Source organism: Scyliorhinus torazame, chromosome 2 (assembly GCF_047496885.1).
Source record: "Scyliorhinus torazame isolate Kashiwa2021f chromosome 2, sScyTor2.1, whole genome shotgun sequence".
Taxonomy (NCBI): Eukaryota; Metazoa; Chordata; class Chondrichthyes; order Carcharhiniformes; family Scyliorhinidae; genus Scyliorhinus; species Scyliorhinus torazame.
In genome coordinates this window covers 95,171,178-95,194,611 of record NC_092708.1, presented here as the reverse complement: position 1 = coordinate 95,194,611, position 23,434 = coordinate 95,171,178, and the positions used below count along the sequence as shown (strand labels likewise).

General features: G+C 46.0%; 1 protein-coding gene across 1 annotated transcript in view; it reads right to left on the bottom strand.

The window, feature by feature from the left end:
• Nucleotides 1-23,434, bottom strand: part of LOC140389787 (adenylate cyclase type 10-like) — a 452,930-nt gene that overhangs the window by 223,271 nt on the left and 206,225 nt on the right. Inside the window, exons 18-19 of the mRNA XM_072474312.1 lie at nt 15,991-16,143; nt 9,628-9,936 (exon numbers count right to left, since the gene is read on the bottom strand). Coding sequence (XP_072330413.1) covers nt 9,628-9,936; nt 15,991-16,143 — 462 coding nt within the window. The remainder of the gene's footprint in view (nt 1-9,627; nt 9,937-15,990; nt 16,144-23,434) is intronic.

Here is a 23,434-nt window from a genome sequence, read left to right as displayed (position 1 = left end):
TATTGTCACAGTCAGTGTCCTTTGTGGTATCTGTTACATTGAGCGTTTCTTCTTGAGAATTGTGAGAATGATCTGATGTTGCATTGATGTTTGTGACATCAGTCATTTGTGGTGGATTTGATTACTCTTCTTTGCTTCCTTGGTACTCCTCTTCTACAGTCATTTCTGGTTCACTTGAATCATCTGTCATCTCGTTGTGCTCTTCTGGAGTTATATCTGGTTCGTTTGAATCACCTTTGGTTTCTTGGTGCTCCTCTTCTGGAGTCAAAATCTTCAAGATTTCTATTGACATGGTCTCTCTGGACGCTTGGTGCTCCTCTTCTGGAGTCAAAATCTTCAAGATTTCAATTGACGTGGTCTCTCTGGACTCATGAGTAGCCCTCCTCCGATTGTTAAGTGCTTCTGTGCAGACGAGCTGAGATCTGTCAGTCTCACTGTGATCCTGCATATCCTGTATGGGAATTGTGATTTCTTCGTCACTTGTCTCACATACAGTGGGTAGACATTCAGTGTCTTCTTGTTGGTTAAATGAGCTGGGTAGACTTTCATAGTCTTCTTCTGGTGGCTCAAATAAGCTGGGTAGACTGTCTTCTTGTTGGTTAAATGGGCTGGGTTCTGGTGGCTCAAATAATCTGGGTAGACTGTCATAGTCTTTTTCTTGTTCACGTGAGCTTGGTAGACTTTCATAGTCTTGTTCATGTATAGCGTTCGCTATGGAGAGTTTGCCTGCTTCCATTTTTGAGTCTGTCACCGAGCTGTCTGTGAAGGCTTACACGCTCTCTTTGTGGAGGCTTGTGTCACTCTCTTTGTGGAGGCTTGTGTCGCTCTCTCTGTGGAGTCTTTCATCGCTCGCTCTGTGGAGTCTTTCATCGCTCTCTCTGTGGAGTCTGTCATCGCTCTCTCTGTGGAGTCTGTCATTGCTCTCTTTGTGGAGTCGTGCAGTGTTCTCGCTGTAGAGTCGATCTGTGCTCTCTCAACGGAGTTGTTCTGTGCTCTCTGTGTGGCGTCGTTTTCTTCTTGGGTATTGCTGTCATCCAATGTATCGACAATCTGCCATGGCATCATGGTATTGGATTAATCTACCATGAAAAGAGTTGTGTTGAGCTTTTGAACCGTGTTGCTGATGCTGTGATCAGCATATCCAAATAATTCAGCCATGTCTGAGTAGCATTGTGTGTATTGTTTGGTAGACAAATCATCTCTTTTTGTTTCGGAGTTGTTATCGTTCTCTTCATGTTCAATGAACAAATCATCTTCTTGGGTTTCGGATTTGTCATTGTGCTCTTCACTTTGGGTGGTGCAGACTGCTTGTTCCAGGGTGTTGTGAAAGTTATTTTCAACTGCTGGTGTAAGTTCAGGCATTGTTCTGTCTTTTTGTTCATTTCCGTGCATTTCCCTTTTAAGTGGGCGTGGTCCGGGTCCTCTGACATCATGATGCTTGTGACGTGATGCGTCGGACTCGATTGCGAATGCGCACTCCAAGTTTCCTTTACTGTGCGCTCTTTCTGCAACACTGTTTTGCCGGTTTGCGTCTTTTAGGGAAGTGCGCATGTGCGGACTGGTCAGACTGCACATGCACAAGATGGCTGCCCGTCAGAATTTCCGTCTTCTTAAATTTCAACCCTGCCTCTGCCTTGTGGTGAGTATTCGTGCCATTTTTATCAATTTTATTTCCGAGATACTGATTCTGTGTTTGTAAAGACTCACAGTATTGATTTTGTTTTTGTTCATATGCAAGGCATTTTTGTATAGCAGTTTCTAGAGTTAGATACTATCTTGTGAAGGTTCTTCCTTCAAATTTTTGTCAGATAGTCCATAAATTAATTGATCTATTATCATAGTGTCTCTGAAATCCGCATTATCACAGTCTTGTGGTATTAACTTGAGATTTGTAATAAAATCAGTGATGGGCCCTCCGTTTCTCTGGCATTTATGACAAGAGTTAAATCTTTCCAGCATCTCACCAGACTGACTCTTACAGTGTTCATCAAATTTTTTGAGTATTACTTCTAATTTTGTGTTGTCTTCACCTTCTAAGTAATTAAAGCAATTATAGATTTCTCTAGCTTCATGCCCTCCTATTGAGAGTAGTAGTGCTATTTTCGTTGCGTCAGAGTCCCTGCTTAAATCATCAGCTGCGATAAATATTTGGAATATCTGTTCAAATCTTCTCCAGTCATAACTTAAATTACCGATTGTTTCCAGTTGCCCTAGAGGTCGCATAGTTAGTCGTTGAGGATCCATTTGCTGCAAATTCTTCCTCAGTCGAATATCCAGTCTGAATTTTCTTCTATTTTTGTCTAACCTAATCTAACCAGTTCTGTTAAAGCCAACACGCCTGGTACCATGTATTGTTACCTGTGTGGTAGGGAACATGTGCTACTCAAACCTTGGTTAATGATGAGGTCTTCTGAATCTCGATGAAGAAGACTCGAACTCGTCCAGTAGGTACAAAAGGTTTATTGAGCAACTATAACAATAATTGCATGAGTTCTTGACTTTAACTTTGATACTAATGATAAGGTTAACAAGATCTAACTATGGTAACTATACATAACTCCACTAGCCATCTGAACTAGTCTGCTATTGCCCTTGTCACAGTGCATCAAAGAGAGAGCGAGAGACCCAATGTGGTTGTTTTTTACACCCCTGTTGGTCCGGCCCTCTAGTGATCATGTGGTGCTACTGATTACACATTAACCCCTTGTGTACATGCACATATAGAGATCACTACAGATCTTGCCCCCACAACCCAAATATGTGCATGCTAGGTGGATTGGCCATGCTAAATTGCCCCTAATTGGAAAAAATGAATTTGGTGCTCTAAATTTATTTTTTAAAAGATGCAAGCTATTTCTTCTTTCCATTCGGTGATGACAGGAATCCCATAGGGTATGTTGCTTGAAGACATAATGGTTTAAGTGCATAACATGTTGAAAAGCAGAATGGACAGCAGAGGTTGTGGTTCAAATGGGAGGCAGCAAGACAGGAAACAGAGGGTGCAAGGGTGTAGCGAAGTCATGTACAAATCTAGGAAATTGATCATGGTGTAATCCTAAATAAAAACAGAAAAGGCTGGATAAACTCAGCAGATCTGGCAGCAACTGTGGAGAGGAACGGTTGTGAGGGCCACGAAGAATCCGGAACAAGTTTGTTGAGTCAAAAAGAAAAGAACATTATTTACAATAATATATATACACAGCAGCAATAGTTTACCACTGCTTCCTCGCTGGTACCACATTGGCCAGCAGGTGAAACTGTTAATAATTTCCCCGCCCCCTCATCGGGGGAGCTCACACTCCACCTGAGTAGGTGCAGGAGGAGTGTATGTCTCTGAGCTCCTGCTGCCTCTGTCAGTAACCCTGCTTCTGGACCTGGTGTGCTATTCTGTATGCTAGCTGTCTTTTCTGGATTTTGAAGCCTGGACTACAGCAAGGGGGAATGGTGCTATGGCCGGTTGAATGGAGGGAATGGAGAGCCTGTTGCTGTTGCCAGTTGCTTGCAGGGGGGAGAGAGGAGAGTGCTTGCCTGAAGTTGCCAGGCCTGGGACTCGTACTTATTACTGGCTGCCTTTCTGCTCACCAGCTGGGAGTGGAGCATGGGGAGGGGAGTGGAGCATGGGGTGGATTTTGGCTGGCCTGCTGCCGGTCTGCCCTCCTGCTTCTGTGCATTGTGGGTTGAGGGATCTGTTGGGTTATATTACTGCTCCTGGTAGCATATTATGTTACTGGGTCTAGTAATATCTATCGTTACTAGTTGCTGTTGATGCAGATGGTGTGATCCTGAAGAAACCACAAATCTTCAGCTTAAGCAAACTAATTTATTAAAATAATGATTGATTATATATGAGTTTGACACTCTACAGAACTATCTCTAGAAATCAAGTAATTAAATATGATTTGAAGTAACTGATTCACAACTTTAAATACTAACTATACTGAGAGCTATCCAAATACACTACTGCTTACCAAACACTCCTGGTTTGAAAGAGACCAAGATCCTCTGTGTGCTGATACTTATAGATGGATCTAGTGGTGCCCTCTAGTGATAGTGTTACAGTTAGATGTTAGAATTAACCCTTTAGTTACATACCCATATACATAACATTACATTCCCCCCTTTTTTAACATTTCTTTCTTGTTTTAACAAAGGAAAAATATAGAACAATATTAAAACCAAAAACATGATATGTATAACTTTGTACAGAGCAAAATGAGCAATGCTTACACAAAGTGTCTGTTGTTTTACACATTGAGACTGTCCTTAGTCTTCATTCGTGGTTGTTGAAGTACCAACAAGTCATCATCAGGTATTTCAATGGTTGAACCATGTTCGTTGTCTGACCTGGTCATTTTCTTGTGCTCGGGTATCGATTCTGTATGTCATCTACCTGAAACACTGTGTTGCTTCTTTGTGTTGGAGTAAGTATGAATTCACGTTGGCATGACATCTGTTTTGTGTGAACAATGTCCATGTCGGGCAGCACGATAGCATTGTGGATAGCACAATTGCTTCACAGCTCCAGGGTCCCGGGTTCAATTCCAGCTTGGGTCACTGTCTGTGCGGAGTCTGCACATCCTCCCTGTGTGTGCATGGGTTTCCTCCGGGTGCTCTGGTTTCCTCTCACAGTCCAAAGGTGTGCAGGTTAGGTGGATTGCCCATTATAAATTGCCCTTAGTGTCCAAAATTGCCCTTAGTATTGGGTGGGGTTACTGGGTTATGGGGATAGGGTGGAGGTGTTGACCTTGGGTAAGGTGCTCTTTCCAAGAGCCGGTGCAGACTCGATGGGCGAATGGCCTCCTTCTGCACTGTAAATTCTATGATCTATGTTATGTTTCTACTCGCGCCATCATTTTGGACTGTGCTGTTACAGTGTCCTTTATTTGCAGAATCGTACAGGTTGTTTCGTTGTTTCAATTGTTGTCTTCGTTGTTGTTTTCATTGTTCTTGTTGTTGCTTTTGTGGTGCTCAATGACTGTTCCTTGTGGATAATTTGAGTCATTCTCAAAGTTATTAGTATCAGTGTCCTTTGGGGTATCTGATGTTTCATTGAGCCTTTTGATTTGAGGTTTGTGTGAATGATCTGATGTTGCATTGATCTTGGTGACATCAGTCATTTCTGGTTGATTTAATTCATTTTTGATTCCTCGGTGCTCCCCTTCTGGAGTCAACGTCTTCAAGATTTCATTCTCTTGTAGGTTGTTTAGAGTAGTTGAGGTTTCAATTGATGTGGTCTCAATAGTTTCATTTGTAGTCTTGCTTTGATTGTTAAGTGCTTTCGTACAGTCGAGCTGAGATCTGTCAGTCTCGCTGTGATCTTGCACATCTTGTATCCTGATTGTGATCTCTTTGTCACTATTCTCACAACAGTTGGTAGACTTTCATAGTCTTCTTGTTATTGCTTAAATGAGCTGGGTAGACTTTCATAGTCTTCTTCATGCATGGTTGTCACTCTGGAGTCTTTAATTGCTACCATTCTGGAGTCTGACAATGACCTCTCTGTGGAGGCTTCCATCACTCTCTGTGTGGAGTCTTTTATTGCTCTCTGTGTGGAGTCGTGCAATGTACTCTCTGTGGAGTCGATCAGCGCTCTCTCTACGGAATTGGTCAGTACTCTCTGTGTGACGTCATTTTCATCTTGGTTATTTGACAGGTTGCTGTCATCCAATGTATCAACGATCTGCTATTCCATCATGGTATTGGATTTATCTACCCTGAATAGAGTCGAATTGAGCTTTTCAGCCGTGTTGCTGATGCTATGGTTATCCGAATAACTCAGCCATGTCTGAGTAGCATTCTTCAATAAACAAATCAACATCTTCAGTTTTGGATTTGTTATTGTGCTCTTCATTTTTAATTAACAAATCACCTTCTTTAATTTTGGATTTGTGAATGTGCTCTTCACTTTTTATGCTGCAAATTGCTTGTTCCATGGTGCTGCGAGTTATTTTCAACTGTTTGTTGAAATTCAGGCATTGTTCTGCCTTTCGAGGTAAAAAAATTGAGTTTTGTAGCTTTAAAACTGTTATTTTTGATTTTGTGCAGTTTCCCTTTAAGTGGGCGTAGTCTGAGTCTTCTGACATCATGACACTCGTGATGTCATGCGTAATCATCGATTGAGCATGCGCAAATCGATCATCCTCCAGAGAGCGCTCTTTTTTCAACTGCGTCATACTGGTTGTGGTGGGGGCATTAATGTTCCTCAAACAAGTGTACATCACTGCCCCACTATCACTTGGTCCATCGAGTCTGCACCGGCCCTTGGAAAGAGCACCCTACTTAAACCCACACCTCGACCCTCTCCCCATAACCCAGTAACCCCACCTAACCTTGTTGGACACTAAGGGCAATTTATCATGGCCAATCCACCAAACCTGCACACCTTTGTTGCATGATGTCAGCAGCATGACGGAAGCTGTCCAAGGCATGGCGCAGTAGGTGCGGAGCTTGTCCCAGTCACAGGTGGCATTGCCAAGTCACCGCAGAGCATAGCCCAGTCACTGAGGAGCATCACCGAGGGTGTCCGACACCAAGGTGCAAAAATTGGGGAGCCGTCAGGACTGGCAAAGCCAGATGACGCAAGGGCAGCTAGCACGTGAACCAGCTGCTGCTCCGTCCCGAGGTGGACCCCAGGACTCCAAGGGCACCGACCAGGAGGAGGAGGCACAGTGGCAATCCAGGCCCATTCTATGGACTTGCAACGGCAGCCACCAGCTCTTCCGTGTTCCACTCCTCTGATGAGCTTGCATCTTGCAGCCAGCACCCAGAATAGGGTGGCAGGGCTGTGCATGTGCCGTCGGTAGGGGCCCCAGAGCCCCCAGAGGGCGCATGCCAGGGATATCAAAGGCCACAGTATGTGGTAAGCAGCTGGATGCTTCCACCTCTGAGGTGCATGCTGGGGACACACCTAGATGTAGCCGTAGAGCAAGGAAGGTCAAGTACATCGAGGACCATTGAGGGCACTGGTGAGAGTGAGTGTCGGTGGGGGGTAAGGAGTTGAGTGTGCGTTGGGAGGGAAGGGGAATTATGTGGGTTTGTGGGGCAGGAGGGAGGATGGGGATAGTGGGGCAGTGATGTAGACTTGTACGAGGAACATAATACACCCACCACAACCAGTATGACACCACTGGCTCTTTGTTCCACGATGCAGGCTGAGCACCAATCCCATGCCCCATCCCCCAGACATGCTCCCACCCCCTGGTCCCCACCCGATACACTCTGCCCACGCACACCCAGCTGCAGACATGTGCTTGGGGCTGGAGCCCATCTCCTGGGTGATCCAAGTTTGGCCACTGGACCTGTGGTGCTGCCTCTCGTAGTGTTCAAGCACAGTGTGCATGCATCAAGGTGTGATTGAGATGCTGGGCAATGAGCCCCACATGCTACACAGCCCACCCACCCATGGGGATCCACTTGCTGTGTGTGAAGGGCTCACTTAACCATGATTGCCAATTCCTTATTAGCAATAGCCTTCAGCTTCAAGGCCAGAGGCCTCTTCAGTCAGTGGGAGTTATGGGTGGTCAGTGGGGCAGATAGGCAGGGGCTAGATCAGCGGCTGAATGGCCTTGACTGCTGAAGTGTTCCCCGACTGGAAGGGAACATTCCTGCCTGGCAATCTGATCTTCGGGTAAGCTTTCGCCAAGCCGGCCTTCAGGACGCGTGACAACGCAGAATCGCCAAGCAGAGACTTATAGCCTAGAGTACGGCCTCAACCGGGACCTTGGATTCATGTCGCATTACATTCACCCCCCACCCCCCCACCATCTCGCCTGGGCTTGCAAAATCCTACCAACTGTCCTGGCTTGAGACAATTCACACCTCTTTAACCTGCTCCATCTGGACCTGTATAGACTTAATTACCTGCAAAGACTCGCATTCAAAGTATGGTCTTGCATTTTTGAATTTGTCTATCTATATGTTTCTGGAACCAACCTCTTCATTCACCTGAGGAAGGAGCAGTGCTCCGAAAGCTAGTGATAGATAATCTAACAGATCACTACATTTGGTGTATCTGACCCTTTGTGATCTTGTGGATACAAAACTGATTATTCCCTGATCAGCCAACTCTCCAACTGACCCAACCCATCCATACATATGACATGACCGACTATCAGCCAGCTACCCCCTAGCTAATCACCTGAATACCCCCCCCCCCCAGATCACCCAACTACCCCCAACCCATCCCGACTATCCAAATTGGCTACCCCGATCACCCAACTATCCCGCTGACTCAACTTGCCTGCACCTACAACATGACCCAACAACCCCCAAACATCCTATTACCCCTTGATTCAGATCAACTACCCCCTCAACCCAATCTGACTACCCTCACGGATGACTGCCCATGACTAGAAACCCCAGACCTAGCCCTGCTTAGAAAGCATACGGAATGCTTGCCTTCATTGGACGGGACATCGAGTATAAAAACTGGCAAGTCATGCTACAGTTGGATAGAACCTTGGTAAGGCTGCACTTGGAATATTGTGCACAATTCTGGTCGCCGCACTACCAGAAGGATGTGGAGACTTTGGAGAGGGTTTACCAAGATGTTGCCTGGTCAGGAAAGTGTTAGCAATGCAGAGAGGCTGAATAGGTTTGGACTGTTTTCATTAGAACGATGGAGGTTGAGGGGTGACCTGATAGAGGTCTATAAGATTATGAGGCGCATGGATAGAGTGGATGTGCAGGTACTCTATCCCAGGGTGGAGGGGGTCTGTCACCAGGGGGCATAGGTTTAAGGTCCATGGGGAAACGTTTAGAGGAGATGTGCAAGGCAGAGGGTGATGAGTGCCTGGAACGCACTTTTGCCAGGGCAGGTTGTGGAAGCAGATACATCAATGGCATTCAAAGAGCATCTTGACAAATACATGGATAGGATGGGTATAGAGGGATGCGGTACAAGGAAGTGCCGAGGGTTTTGGCCATGGGTGGTATCATGACTTGTACAGGCTTGGAGGACCAATGTCCTGTTCCTGTGCTGTATTGTTCATTGTTCTTGACCTGGCTGCTCCCCTCCCTGGCATAACTAATTAAATCTATACATCTACCCACTCACCCACCTACCCACCTTGCCCACTCACCCCTTACCCACTCACCATCTACCTACCTACCTACCCAGTTACCACCTCAACCAGCAACCCATCTCACCCACTTACAATGATCAGAAAGTGCAGCATTAATACATTTTCTGAAACACCAGTGCTAAAATATTTATCACTGCTTTAATAGTGTCTTGTGAAATGTGAAACAGCACATTGACATACATTGAAAGACATTTACAACCACATCCTGCTTGATATACAAATTTCTATCTCGTGGAAAATCACTCCCCTTTCCTCCAAGAATATTCTGGTCCTGCCGATAGCGCATTCCCACAACAGGTTTCCCGGCAGCTAGGGGTGCATTCAACAGTGCACAGTGAGACCAGAAGATCCTGCCACCAGCCAATGGCGGGGCCGCCTCTGTCGCTGCAAAATACTCAATGTTGGGCAGAAAGCCCCACCCAAAGAAGGTTAGCTTCTGCACATATTTCTTGGCTAGATTACACACACACACGAAAATATCTTCCAGACACTATAAAAGAACTTTACAAAAAGTAATTATATCTCAAAATTTCCAAATGTTTACCTTTCTCCTCACTGTCATCTTCATGCACAGGTTCATCAAATTCTGCACTGTGGGCACAGAAACACAGTAGGAGATGGGCATCCTCATTTTCATCCATCGGTTGAGTAAAGCCTTCATCAGTCCTTGATGCACACTCAAATGTTCGTGATTTTACCAGTGATATCAGTGATTGATTCAATTTTTGTTCAGCACCTTCAGGTAAGATGTATCGAAGCATTTTAGTGGTGAATGTGTGTCCAATAATGGATGCACACTTGACAATCACCTGCTCTGTTGTGTTCATTCGGTCAAGTTGTGCTAAGGCTATACCTGTGTGGCCAAATTTGTACATTATTTTAAGGAACTATGCTCCTATACACAGTAGCATTATGGTCTTTTCATACCTAACAGACAATTTTAGTATCCAAGGTACAACACATTTAAATTTTCATAAAGATTATTATTATTATTTACAATGTATTATATAGAACATAGAACATAGAAAATACAGCACAGAACAGGCCCTTCGGCCCACGATGTTGTGCCGAACCTTTGTCCTAGAGAAAGTCAAGGGACGGGATTCTCCACCCCATCAGCCCCATTTTCCGCCGTGGTGCAGCCCGGCAATAGCGGGACCCTCCGCTCTAGTAGCCGACCAATGGAATTTCCCATTATGGCCATCCCATGTCATCGGGAAACCCATTGCCGTGGGTGCGCTGCTGGCGGAGCGGAGGATCCCGCCAACGGAGAATCCCGCAGGAGATTTTTTTTTGTATTTATTCTTTGGATGTGAGTATCCAGCAAAGCCAACGTTTGTTGTCCAGATATTTAATTATATTTGTCTAGGCCTGGGCTTGCAAAATTCTACCAACTATTCTGGCTTGAGACAATTCACACCTCTTTAACCTGGGCTTACCCTTCTCTCGGGCTCTGTAAAGACTTAATTACCTGCAAATGCTCACATTCAAGGTGTTGTCTTGCATCTTTGACTTTGTCTATATAAATGTTTCTGGAACCTACCTCTTCATTCACCTGAGGAAGGAGCAGTGCTCCAAAAGCTAGTGATTCAAAACAAACCTGTTGGACTTTAACCTCTTTGACTAACCACTGAATATCACAGCTGTACTACGGGAGGACACCTCAGAGGGCAGCGAGGTTATATGGGTAGAGATCAGGAATAAGGAGGGTGCAGTCACAATGTTGGGGCTTTACTACAGGCCTCCCAACAGCGAGCGGGAGATAGAGGAGCAGATAGGTAGACAGATTTTGGAAAGGAGTAAAAGCAACAGGGTTGTTGTGATGGGAGACTTTAACTTCCCCAATATTGACTGGGACTCACTTAGTGCTAGGGGCTTGGATGGGGCAGAGTTTGTAAGGAGCATCCAGGAGGGCTTCTTAAAACAATATGTAGATAGTCCAACTAGGGAAGGGGCTGTACTACAAAGAACAAAAATAAAAGAAAATTACAGCACAGGAACAGGCCCTTCGGCCCTCCCAGCCTGCGCCGATCCAGATCCTTTATCTAAACCTGTCTTCTATTTTCCAAGGGTCTACTTCCCTCTGTTCCTCGCCCGTTCATATATCTGTCTAGATGCATCTTAAATGATGCTATCGTACCCGCCTCTACCACCTCTGCTGGCAAAGCGTTCCAGGCACCCACCACCCTCTGCGTAAAATACTTTCCTCGCACATCTCCCTTAAACTTTCCCCCTCTCACCTTGAAATCGTGACCCCTTGTAATTAACACACCCACTCTTGGAAAAAGCTTGTTGCTATTGTTGCTAACTTTTGGTTAGTTCAATTGGCTCTGTTTTATAAGCTTTGCTCTAGAGTCGCCAGGTATCTTTATGATACCGCCATGAGGTTCAAGTTCAAGTAATGATCAATAACTCAATACACCAATTATCATAAAATCATAGAATTTACAGTGTAGAAGGAGGCCATTCGGCCCATCGAGTCTGCACCAGCTCTTGGAAAGAGCACCCTACCCAAGGTCAACACCGCCACCCTATCCCCATAACCCAGTAATCCCACAACCCAGTAACCCCATAACCCAGTAACCCCACCCAACACTTAGGGCAATTTTGGACACTAAGGGCAATTTATCATGGCCAATCCACCTAACCTGCACATCTTTGGACTGTGGGAGGAAACCGGAGCACCCGTAGGAAACCCACGCAAACACGGGGAGGATGTGCAGACTCCGCACAGACAGTGACCCAAGCTGGAATCGAACCTGGGACCCTGGAGCTGTGAAGCAATTGTGCTATCCACAAGGCTACCGTGCAGCCCTCTTGTTTTAGTAAGATTCGCAATTAGTAAGATTCAAATCAAAGCACATTTATTATACACAGTAAATCGCTACTCATGCATAAATTCTACTTTCTAGGCTATTTCTACAACTAACAGGCCTATACTTAGCTTCGGACTGGCCCACCAGGTCAAGGGAACAAATGGCCTTTCGTTCGGATTCTGAAACTGCGGGATTCAAAGCTGGTATGGACTGGTAGCTAGGAGCGCCTATCTCGTAGCGAGCATTGACTTAAGACTTACGTTCTTGGAGGCAGCTGGACAGGTCACTCTCAAGGGTTGCTTCGCGTTACTGAGTGACCCTGTCAAGAAGGGCGATTTGAACTTGGGGGCTTTGCTTTATAGTCCCCAGGGGCTTCCTGCCTTTCGGGGTGGACCCCGTACCTGGTTTCAAGTGATTGGACTTCGTTCCAATCGCTTGGTTCGATTTCTCCAATACTGGAGCGGTTCCCTGATCGATGGGCAGTCTTTAGGTTAACCTCTTTTGTGTTGGCTCCTGCTGGCGCCGAGGAGTCTGGCTTGGCCTTGTGTACCTTAAATGTTTTGATTGTTCTCGGGGATCGCTCATTAGTATGTAGATGGCTGTTACATTATTATGCCGATGGTTGCTGGTATCGATGCTGTCTGGGCTTTTGCAGAGTCTAATACACAGTAACTTGCACCTGCCAGTTTTTGTCTGTGTTGGCTGAATTTCCCTTCAGCCTTTGCTGTTCTCCATTTTTAGTCGGGAATTGGCCAACCCAGGTGGCTGTGACCCCGTCCATACCTCTCATAATTTTGTAGACCTCAATCAGGTCCCCCCTCAACCTCCGTCTTTCTAATGAAAACAATCCTAATCTACTCAACCTTTCTTCAGCGCTAGCACCCTCCATACCAGGCAACATCCTGGTGAACCTCCTCTGCACCCTCTTTAAAGCATCCACATCCTTCTGGTAATGTGGCGAACAGAATCATAGAATCATAGAATCATAGAATTTACAGTGCAGAAGGAGGCCATTCGGCCCATCGAGTCTGCACCGGCTCTTGGGAAGAGCACCCCACCCAAGGTCCACACCTCCACCCTATCCCCATAACCCAGTAACCCCACCCAACACTAAGGGCAATTTTGGACACTATGGGCAATTTAGCATGGCCAATCCACCTAACCCGCACATCTTTGGACTGTGGGAGGAAACCGGAGCACCCGGAGGAAACCCACGCACACACGGGGAGGATGTGCAGACTCCGCACAGACAGTGACCCAAGCCGGAATCGAACCTGGGACCCTGGAGCTGTGAAGCATTTGTGCTATCCGCAATGCTACCATGCTGCACGCAGTATTCCAAATGTGGCCTAACCAAAGTCCTATACAACTGTAACATGACCTGCCAACTCTTGTACTCAATACTCAGTACTGGACCTGGTATTGGGGAATGAGCCCGGCCATGTGGTAGAAGTTTCAGTCGGGGAGCATTTAAGGAACAGTGACCACAATTCAGTAAGTTTTAAAGTGCTGGTGGACAAGGATAAGAGTGGTCCTAGGGTGAATGTGCTAAATTGGGGGAAGGCTAATTATAACAATATTAGGTGGGAACTGAAGAACATAGATTGGGTGGATGTTTGAGGGTAAATCAACATCTGACGTGTGGGAGGCTTTCACATGTCAGTTGAAAGGTATTCAGGACCGGCATGTTCCTGTGAGGAAGAAGGATGAATATGGCAAATTTTGGGAACCTTGGATAACGAGAGATATTGTAGGCCTCGTCAAAAAGAAAAATGAGGCATTTGTCAGGGCTAGAAGACTGGGAACAGACAAAGCCTTTATGGAATATAAGGAAAGTAGGAAAGAACTTAAGCAAGTAGTCAGGAGGGCTAAAAGGGGTCACGAAAAGTCATTGGTAAATAGGGTTAAGGAAAATCACAAGGCTTTTTACAAGTACATAAAAAGCAAGAGGGTAGCCAGGGAAAGAGTTGGCCCACTGAAGGACAGGGGGGGAATCTATGTGTGGAGCCAGAGGAAATGGGCGAGGTACTAAATGAATACTTTGCATCAGTATTTACCAAAGAGAAGGAATTGGTGGATGTTGAGTCTGGAGAAGGGTGTGTAGATAGCCTGGGTCACATTGAGATCCAAAAAGACGAGGTGTTGGGCATTTAAAAAAATATTAAGGTGGATAAGTCCCCAGGGCCTGATGGGATCTACCCCAGAATACTGAAGGAGGCAAGAGAGGGAATTGCTAAGGCCTTGAGAGATATCTTTGGATCCTCACTTCAGGTGATGTCCTGGATGACTGGAGAATAGCCAATGTTGTTCCTTTGTTTCAGAAGGATAGCAAGGATAATCCAGGGAACTACAGGCCGGTGAGCCTTATGTCAGTGGTCGGGAAATTACTGGAGAGAATTCTTCGAGACAGGATCTACTCCCATTTGGAAGCAAGTGGTTGTATTAGCGAGAGGCAGTACGGTTTTGTGAAGGGAAGGTAATGTCTCACTAACTTGATAGTGTTTTTCGAGGAGGTCACAAAGATTATTGAAGCAGGTAGGGCAGTGGATGTTGTCTAAATGGACTTCAGTAAGGCCTTTGACAAGGTCCCTCATGGCAGACTGTTACAAAGGTGAAGTCACACGGGTTCAGAGGTGAGCTGGCAAGATGGATACAGAACTGGCTAGGTCACAGAAGGCAGAGAGTAGCAATGGAAGGGTGCTTTTCTGATTGGAGAGCTGTGACTAGTGGCGTTCCGCAGGGATCAGTGCTGGGACCTTTGCTGTTCGTAGTATATATAAATGATTTGGAGGAAAATGTAACTGATCTGATTAGTAAGTTTGCGGACAACACAAAGGTTGGTGGAATTGCGGATAGTGATGAGGACCGTCAGAGGATACAACAGAATTTTGAACATTTGGAGACTTGGGCGGCGAGATGGCAGATGGAGTTCAATCTGGACAAATGTGAGGTAATGCATTTTGGAAGGTCTAATAGAGGTAGGGAATATAGTGAATGGTAGAACTCTCATGAGTATTGACAGTCAGAGAGATCTTGGTGTACAGGTTCACAGGTGACTGAAAGGGGCAACACACGTGGAGAAGACAGTCAAGAAGGCATACGGCATGCTTGCCTTCATTGAGTATAAAAATTGGCAAGTCATGTTGCAGCTGTATAGAATCTTAGTTAGGCCACACTTGGGGTATAGTGTTCAATTCTGGTCGCCACACTACCAGAAGGATGTAGAGGCTTTAGAGAGGGTGCAGAAGGGATTTACCAGGATGTTGCCTGGTATGGAGGGCATTAGCTATGAGGAGAGGTTGAATAAACTTGATTTGTTTTCACTGGAACGAAGGAGGTTGAGGGGCGATCTGATAGAGGTCTACAAAATTATGAGAGGCATAGACAGAGTGGATAGTCAGACTTTTTCCCAGGGTAGAGGGGTCAATTACTAGGGGGCATAGGTTTAAGGTGTGCGGGGCAAGGTTTAGAGGAGATGTCCGAGGTAAGTTTTTTTACACAGAGGGTAGTGTGGACTGGAACACGTTGCCGGAGGAGGTGGTGGAAGCAGGGACGATAGTGACGTTTAAGGGGCAGTTTGACAAATACATGAATAGGATGGGAATAGAGAGATACGGAGCCTGAAAGTGTGGAAGATTATAGTTTAGATGGGCAGCATGGTTGGCGCAGGCTTGGAGGGCCGAAGGGCCTGTTCCTGTGCTGTACTTCTCTTTGTTCTTTGTTCTTGTTCTTTGAACAGAAGATGAAGTAGGGCAGGAGAACTTAGTACTTGACAGTAGGGTAGATTGGTAAAAGAGCTAGCCTATGATCTGTTACAATTCCTCGAAACCTTGGACAGAGATTCGGCAATAAAGCATTTCTCTACATTCTTAATTGAGGAATGAAGGGAGAGCAGCGTAAAAATGAAAATTAGCAATATTCTTTACAATGTTCTTAATCATTCTTAAATTGTACATCAGCAATGCAAATGCTATTGGACTTTTTGTATTGGAACAGATTGCTGTTCAAGTTAATGCTAATTTTCTCCTCCATTTCTATACCAGCTACCATGAAAATGACAATTTAAAACTATTTCTTCATTGCGGACCCACCTTTAAGTGTAAGTGGAATGGTAATTTCCTGTAGATTTACTGTTTCTCCAATAGTACATATAAATTGCTGATTTTCTTTGGAGGCATTTCGGTCCAGTGTTATTACTTTTCGGCACTTTTGCTGTTCTACTCCAGAAAAACTTCCAAATTTGCCTTTAAAACAAATAATGAATGAAATACTTATAAAATTGCGATAATTCAAAACGTTGTAAAGTGACAATGCGATTAACATAGATTTTATGGCACTTTCTCCCCCTGCACTCTCTTTTCTTCCCCACTGGTGAAAAGTTTGTCCACTAGGGGAATAGCTGAACTTAACAATTCAAAGATTCAGCATATTTGCATGTTATGGGCATAGTTAGTCTGAGGTGCGTAACAACTTAAAAAGGAAATTGCAAATTGGAGTGTTTGGAGCTGAAAGAGTTTCAGCAGCAAGATATCTGACAGCGGCATGGAAAGGAAAGGCACATGACATTTTAAAGATGAGGTAATCCCACAATTGTAACAAATACATCTGAAGATAAATGTTTCCAGAAGTTAAGTATCCAAGACAGCAGGATACTGTAACTAAGTGCTAACTGTCTGGTTTAAAGGGTGTGGGCACAGCATTGTACAAAGTACAGTGATCGCACTCAGAGTATTTAAGGAGCAATGTAGAGAACGGCACAGTGATCTTGCACTGAAGCCAGTGGATGGTATCTCAATTTCCTTGCGAACAGCAAAGCATAACTGGAAAGGAATTAGGATTCTCTCAAATGACAGGCCTTCCAGGTTGTCAGTGATGACACCCATGTAGTGCTGCCTCCCCTTGCATTCTAGACAGTTTTATACTTGAACCAAACATCTATCAGTGTTAAGCTTGTGTACCATCTGTATAACATACTGCAATGGAGTACCTTTACCACATGCATTGCAGCAGTTTAAGGAGGCTCACCATCATGTTCTCAAGGGCAATGATAGTCAGTAAAGCAATGCTCATATCCCAAGAATGGATTATAAAATGATGCTTGCATTAACTGCTTCACAGGTCCATAATCAGACAACAACTGAGACCAAACCAAAAAATGGGAAATGAGGACAGGTGACAAAGCTTTGTTAAAGATGTAGGTTTTAAGAAGGTACTTAAAGGAAGCAATTTAAGATGTGGTTTAGAGAAGGGATTCCATAGTTTATGGTTTTGATGATTAAAAGCCCAGCTGCCTGTAGTCAGGCAAATGGAACTGGGGGATGCCCATGAGGTAATACAATGTTCTCAGATGGTTACAGGGCTGCAGAAGGTTACAGATGCAGTCAGGGTGTAGAAACGGATGAATTTAAAGACAAGGGTGAGTATTTTAAATTTCAGCATTGGTAAACCAGGAGCAAAGGTGTTTTAATAGTTCTTTTTTAAAAAAAAGGTATTTACTTAGTGATATCAATGAGAGATTTGTGCCTGCTATTCACTGCAAAGACTGTCTACGCTTAGCAGGAGCAGCGAGAGGAGAGGGAAATTTTTGTAAGGGATAACAAAAGGAGTCCACAATGAGCTGTAGAGAAAAATAAAAGGTATTTTATTTCACACATTAACAATTATGTACAACTCCAGTAGTTCCCTACGGGGTCTTCTCTAGTCATTGCCTGACTGGCTGACTCTATTTATGCAAACGCACATGAACTTAGTTAAGGGTATCCCCCCTCCGCTCCCCACCCTTATTCGGGTAGCACGTATTCTGCAAGCACCACTGAGTAGTGGATCTTCCCTATCCCGCAAGACGTGGGGGTTATAACATCGCTACCCTCGTTATAACCTGCCCAGATTCTATTGGCTGGGGACAATTGGTTACCCCAAGTTACTGTATACATGCCCGCATCAATGACTGGTTTGAGAGGGGGGTGGACAATCATTAGCAGTACAGCTGTATAAATAGGGCTGGCCAGTGTGGCACCGGCTACAGAGGGAACCAGTGAATTACTGGCCCTGTGTACATATTCTTCTAAATAAAATTACTTTCTGTTTGACTCTACAAACACGTGCTAGATTCTTTATGGCTCTCACAAACCTCCCAAAGTCCGAAGAATCCTCTGAAGACCGTGGCAAAGGAAGGCGCCAGATTTGGCTGGGCATCGGGCGGCATATATCTCGAGGACAAACACCATCTCCGGCACAAACGTTGTGGTGGCGGCAGTTCCAGAGGCTGTGTATCCGAAGGCTCCCCATCGGGGATTGCCTATGTTTCCATCTCTGAGTCTGAGTCAACGACCTCAGTCATCTTGGAGCCCTGACCTCCTTGGGGCAGATGCAGTTCTAGAAGAGGTCTCTGAAGATAAGGTCCGCCATGGCTTGATCAGCCAGCACATGTGGTTTTGGAAGAGGTTCCTGAGGACAAGGAACTTTCCGAAGAAGCAGTCTCCTGGAACGAAGATGGTCGAGATGCTTTTTCATAGTACGATGTTTGGCTTGCATGTAGGACACATGATCTGTTTGGTGGAGGATTATGCCGGAGACCCACTGGGCACCATCGCTGAAGTTTTGAATAAATGCCAAGTCACCTGGTACAAAATGCTCGAAAGGTTGACGTTGAAAGGAGCAACGCCCCTGCTGGTTGTTATATTTTTGCATCTATGTCTGGAAAAATCATACTAAGGTGGGTACGAAGTCTCTGGTCCTTCAGTAATTCCTCTGGGGCTACCTCAGTCACTACGTGCGGAGTGGTCCTGTAGTTAAACAAGAAACGAGCTAGCCAGGTGTCCATCCATCCCAACGATTGTTTCTTCAGGCCGCGTTTAAAAGTTTTCACCGCTCCCTCCATGAAACCATTTGAAGTTGGGTGATATGGGGCGTTACGAATATGCCACACCCCAATTGCCTTAAGGAACCTGGAGAACTCCTCACTCGTGCAAGGAATGTCGTTATCAGTGACAAGTACTTCAGGGAGACTGTGCATGCAAAACGATAAACACAACGATGTCGCCCAGGCTATGGTTTCCGCCATCTTCTCTGCCTCAAGCCACTTCAAATGTGTGTCACTGACTAATAGAAACATGGACCCCTGAAAAGGACCGTCAAAGTCGGCATGGAGTCGTGCCCACAGCCAGCCTGGCCATACCAATGATGCAGGGGTGCGGCCGGTGGGGGCTTCAGATGATCTTGACAAATAGAGCATTGCTGGGCCATTGTCTTGATGCCCGCATCAATGACTGGTCGCCATACGTAATTGCGTGCCAGCATTTTTATCTTGGACATGCCCAGATAATCGTTGTGGAGGTCTTTCAAAATTAACTCCTGCCCCTTGTTTGGGATAACTACGTGCATACCCCTCAGCAGGACACCAAACTCCACACTGAATTCAGACAGCTTTGAGGAAAATGCCTTTAACTTATCTGGGAGCTGTTCATGCTGTCTCCTGCATAAGATTACGTGCCGAACCTTGGAAAGGATCGGGTCCATTCATGGATCTGTGACGCCGTGACAGGCAAAGAGTCCATGAATTTCGGGGTCGCGACCACCTTGACCATCGTGAGGATTGACAAGGGGCCCAGTCCCCAGTCTATGCTCAAAGGAATACTCGTAAGTGACGATTAATAGGGCCCAATGCTGGGTGCGTGCAGAAACAATGGGTGGAATCGCTTGATCCTTTCTGAAGAGTCCGAGTAAAGGCTTATGGTATGAAACGAGTGTAAAATGCTGGACAGGAGCAAATACAGAGCAGAAGCATTTACAGAACAGGAGCACATACAGAACAGGAGCATATACAGGGCAGGAGCAAGTACAGGGCAGGAGCATATACAGAAGAGGAGTATGTGCAAGGTAGGAACATATAGAGAACAGGTGTGTAGACAGAGTGGGAGCATATACAGAGCAGCATCATATGATGAACAGGAGCATATACAGGGTAGGAGCACATACAGGGCAGGAGCATAAATGTAGGGGGAACATGAACAGGGGTATATGTGGAGCAGGGGCATATACAAAACAGGAGTACATACAGAGAAGTAGCATAAACAGAGCATGGACATACATAGAGGCGGAGAATGTACAGGGAAGCAGCATATACTGGACAAGAGACAACACGGTGGCGCAGTGGTTAGCACGGCTCCCTCATGGCGCCGAGGTTCCAGGTTCGATCACGGCTCTGGGTCACTGTACGTATGGAGTTTGCACATTCTCCCCGTGTTTGCATAGGTTTCGCCCCCACAACCCAAAGATGTGCAGTCTAGGTGGATTGGCCACGCTAAATTGCCCTTAATTGGAAAAAATGAATTGGGTACTCTAAATTTAACAAATATACTGGACAAGAGCACATAAAGGGCATGGGTATATACAGAGCAGGAGCGCAGGATGGGAAAGACCCTGGAACAGCGCAGAGAAAGCACAAGGAGAGCAGGGGAAGTATAGGAGCAGAGGGAGGGGCCAGGAGCAGAGGGAGAGAGAGAGAAAGAGGGGGCAGGTGGAGAGAGAGGTAAGTCACTGTACATAGAAACATAGAAAATGGAAGCAGGAGGAGGCCATTTGGCCCTTTGAGCCTGCTCCGCCATTCATTATGATCATGGCTGATTAGCGAGTTCAATGCCCTGATACCGCCTCCCCCCACCCCCCCCCCACCCCCCCGCCCCCACCCCCACCCCCCCCACCCCCACCCCCATCCCCTCCCCACTTTGCCCCAAGAGCTATATCTAATTCCTTCTTGAATTTCATAGGGCTTCAAGATGGGGGTGGGAGATGCTTCTGCTCTGTATAAGCTCCTGCTCTGTATATGCTCCTGCTCTGATGGGGAGGGGTCAGGTTAACATGGGCCACTGAGACATCCACAGAAAACAATTCAGGGGAGAGGACAGGGTCAGCAACAAGAACCACAATTCAAGATTAAAAGAGGAGGGAGGGAAATTTGCACAGGACATTAAGAGGGATGAGGATTGTTATCGTGACAGGGGTTGTGGGTGAGGTGGGTGGTGATTGGGAGCTGGATTCATAATATAAGCGGAGCAGCACCATTTTGACAGCTTACAGAATGACGCAATTGAAAAATATCTTGGGAAAGAAATCTCCAGGGGACGGGTTTGTGGGAGACAGAGGAGGATTTGCAATGAAATACACCATGCCTAGGCACAGGGCTCCAATCGGGGGGTGGGGGGCTGCGCCAGGTCGATGCAATGAGCATCCAATCAGCAGAGGCTGATTACTCTGCATTTGCTGATAAGCTGAATACAAAGGACTAGTCAACATCTGGCAGAGCAAAGGGAAGAAACCTCGTCCTGAGGATCTTAGACTGACAAGGTTCCATGAAGACCCAGAAGCTGCGGCAGAGAGACCAATTACACAGAGGCATTTGGCACAATGTAGAGCATAACAAGACACCTTTAATACTTGCAGATGAGTGAGGGTAGTACGGTAGATGGCTTGGTTTTTCAAGGGGTGTGGTGACACAAAACTGCCACATTCTTGGAAGAATCTGACACCGCACAGCCTGCGAGGCCATCCATCCATTACACATGGCTCTAAAAGTGACCACCACGCTCCACGTGTGTGATTGGTTAATTCCAGGAGTGCTCTACTGGGGATCTCTGCCAAATATCACTAAGCTCCAGTCATAAGTGCATCTGAGAGGTCACCGACATCCTATTCAGTAAGGCACACAATTATGTCCAGTTCTCTCTGCATGAAGCCAGCCAGGCTGCCAGAGCAGTGGGATTTGCAATGATCTCCAGCTTTCCACAAGTACAGGGGTCCAGCAACAGTGCAAGTTTTTTTGTCTTTGTGCTTCCATGGGATGTAGGCATCACTGGCAAATCCCTAATTTTAGAACACAATCTGGCACTCCAAAGGGAACATGGATTGGGAGATAAAGCGATGGAGGAACTGCACGTCTCCTCCAATAAGGATGGCTGAGAGAGGGATGAGCCTGATGAGGGTAAAGATGTTGAGGCCCCAGATAAAGATTCCAAAGCATAGGCCGACTGCGGTAGACATGGCTGTGAGTTTCCTATAACCACAAGATTCCAGGATGATGATGAATCACTCATACAAGCCTCGTTCACCTGTGTCCTCCATGCAGCCTCAACATTAACACATTTGTTGCTCTCCTTAGCATCTCAATGAAGGACATCAATCTCAGAATGAGTAGTCACAATATTGCGTGGCAATTACCTCATCCTTGGAAGGCTCGTCAGCCTCTGAAGCATGTGGCCATTCTTCTATGGGATAGGAACTTCACCTGCACACATTGTGAAGAAATTAGACACGGTGCAGTCTTTTTAAGCCTTGGCATCTGTGGCGCAGAGCATGTCAACACTACATTTAGGTATTATTTAGTAACTCCTGATGTGTTAGGCAGGCAGGTTCGATGTGGACTGCACTCGATGCAGGAAAGCTAGAAACAGACGTCTAACACTGGAGAAGATCCAACACTGTTTTATTCAACGATAGAACTGATATACATATTCAGCTGTGGGTCGACACTATACTGAACTGACTGGAGACCTAGTAGTAGCCTGACCAGACTTACTAGCTACCGCATGGTGTTTGCACTTGCTAGCTCGTGGACTCTGACTGTCTCAGTGGCTGGGTCCAGAGAGAGCAGGAAACCTAGTGCCCTCTGGCTTTATAGTGGTAGTGTCCTGTCTGGTGATTGGCTGCACTGTGTTGTGTGCTTACTGGTCATCCTGTGTGTCAATCACTGCCTGTCTGCATCTCTTATATACATGAGTGGATATTATGACAACTCCTTTGATAATAAAGAGCAAACAGCAGATATAGTGGAGCTTCACTCTGATCCCATTTGAGATTTCCACATTTTTATTCCAGTAGTTTCTGATATACACAAGGAAACCTGCGGAGCTAGCTCAGGGATTTTGTCAAACTACACTAGCCTTCAGCGTCCAGAGTGGCATCCTCCCATTGGATATTCTGACATCTGGGTCCTAGATACGCACCTCTTGAGCTTGCATAGTTATTGCCAGCTCGCAGACATTTCAGATGGGCAGCACGGTAGCACAAGTGATTAGCCCTGTGGCTTCACAGCGCCAGGGTCCCAGGTTCGATTCCCCGCTGGGTCACTGTCTGGGAGGAGTCTGCACGCTCTCCCCGTGTCTGCGTGGGTTTCCTCCGGGTGCTCCGGTTTCCTCCCACAGTCCAAAGACGTGCAGGTTAGGTGGATTGGCCATGAGAAATTGCCCTTAATGACCAAAAAAGGTTAAGAGGGGTTATTGGATTGCGGGGATAGGGTGGAAGTGTGGGCTTAAGTGGGTCGGTGCAGACTCGATGGGCCGAATGGCCTCCTTCTGCTCTGTATGTTCTATGTCACCAAGTGCTAGCTGGGTCCAAAACTCTGCATCATGCAGGTGGAAAGTGGGAACTACTATAGTTGTGATGTCTAGCTGTATACACGGTCGTGATATCATGGTCCAGACTGCCATGAGTGCCCAAGATCCCCGACTATTATTTTAAATGCAACCCCGTTACAATCCC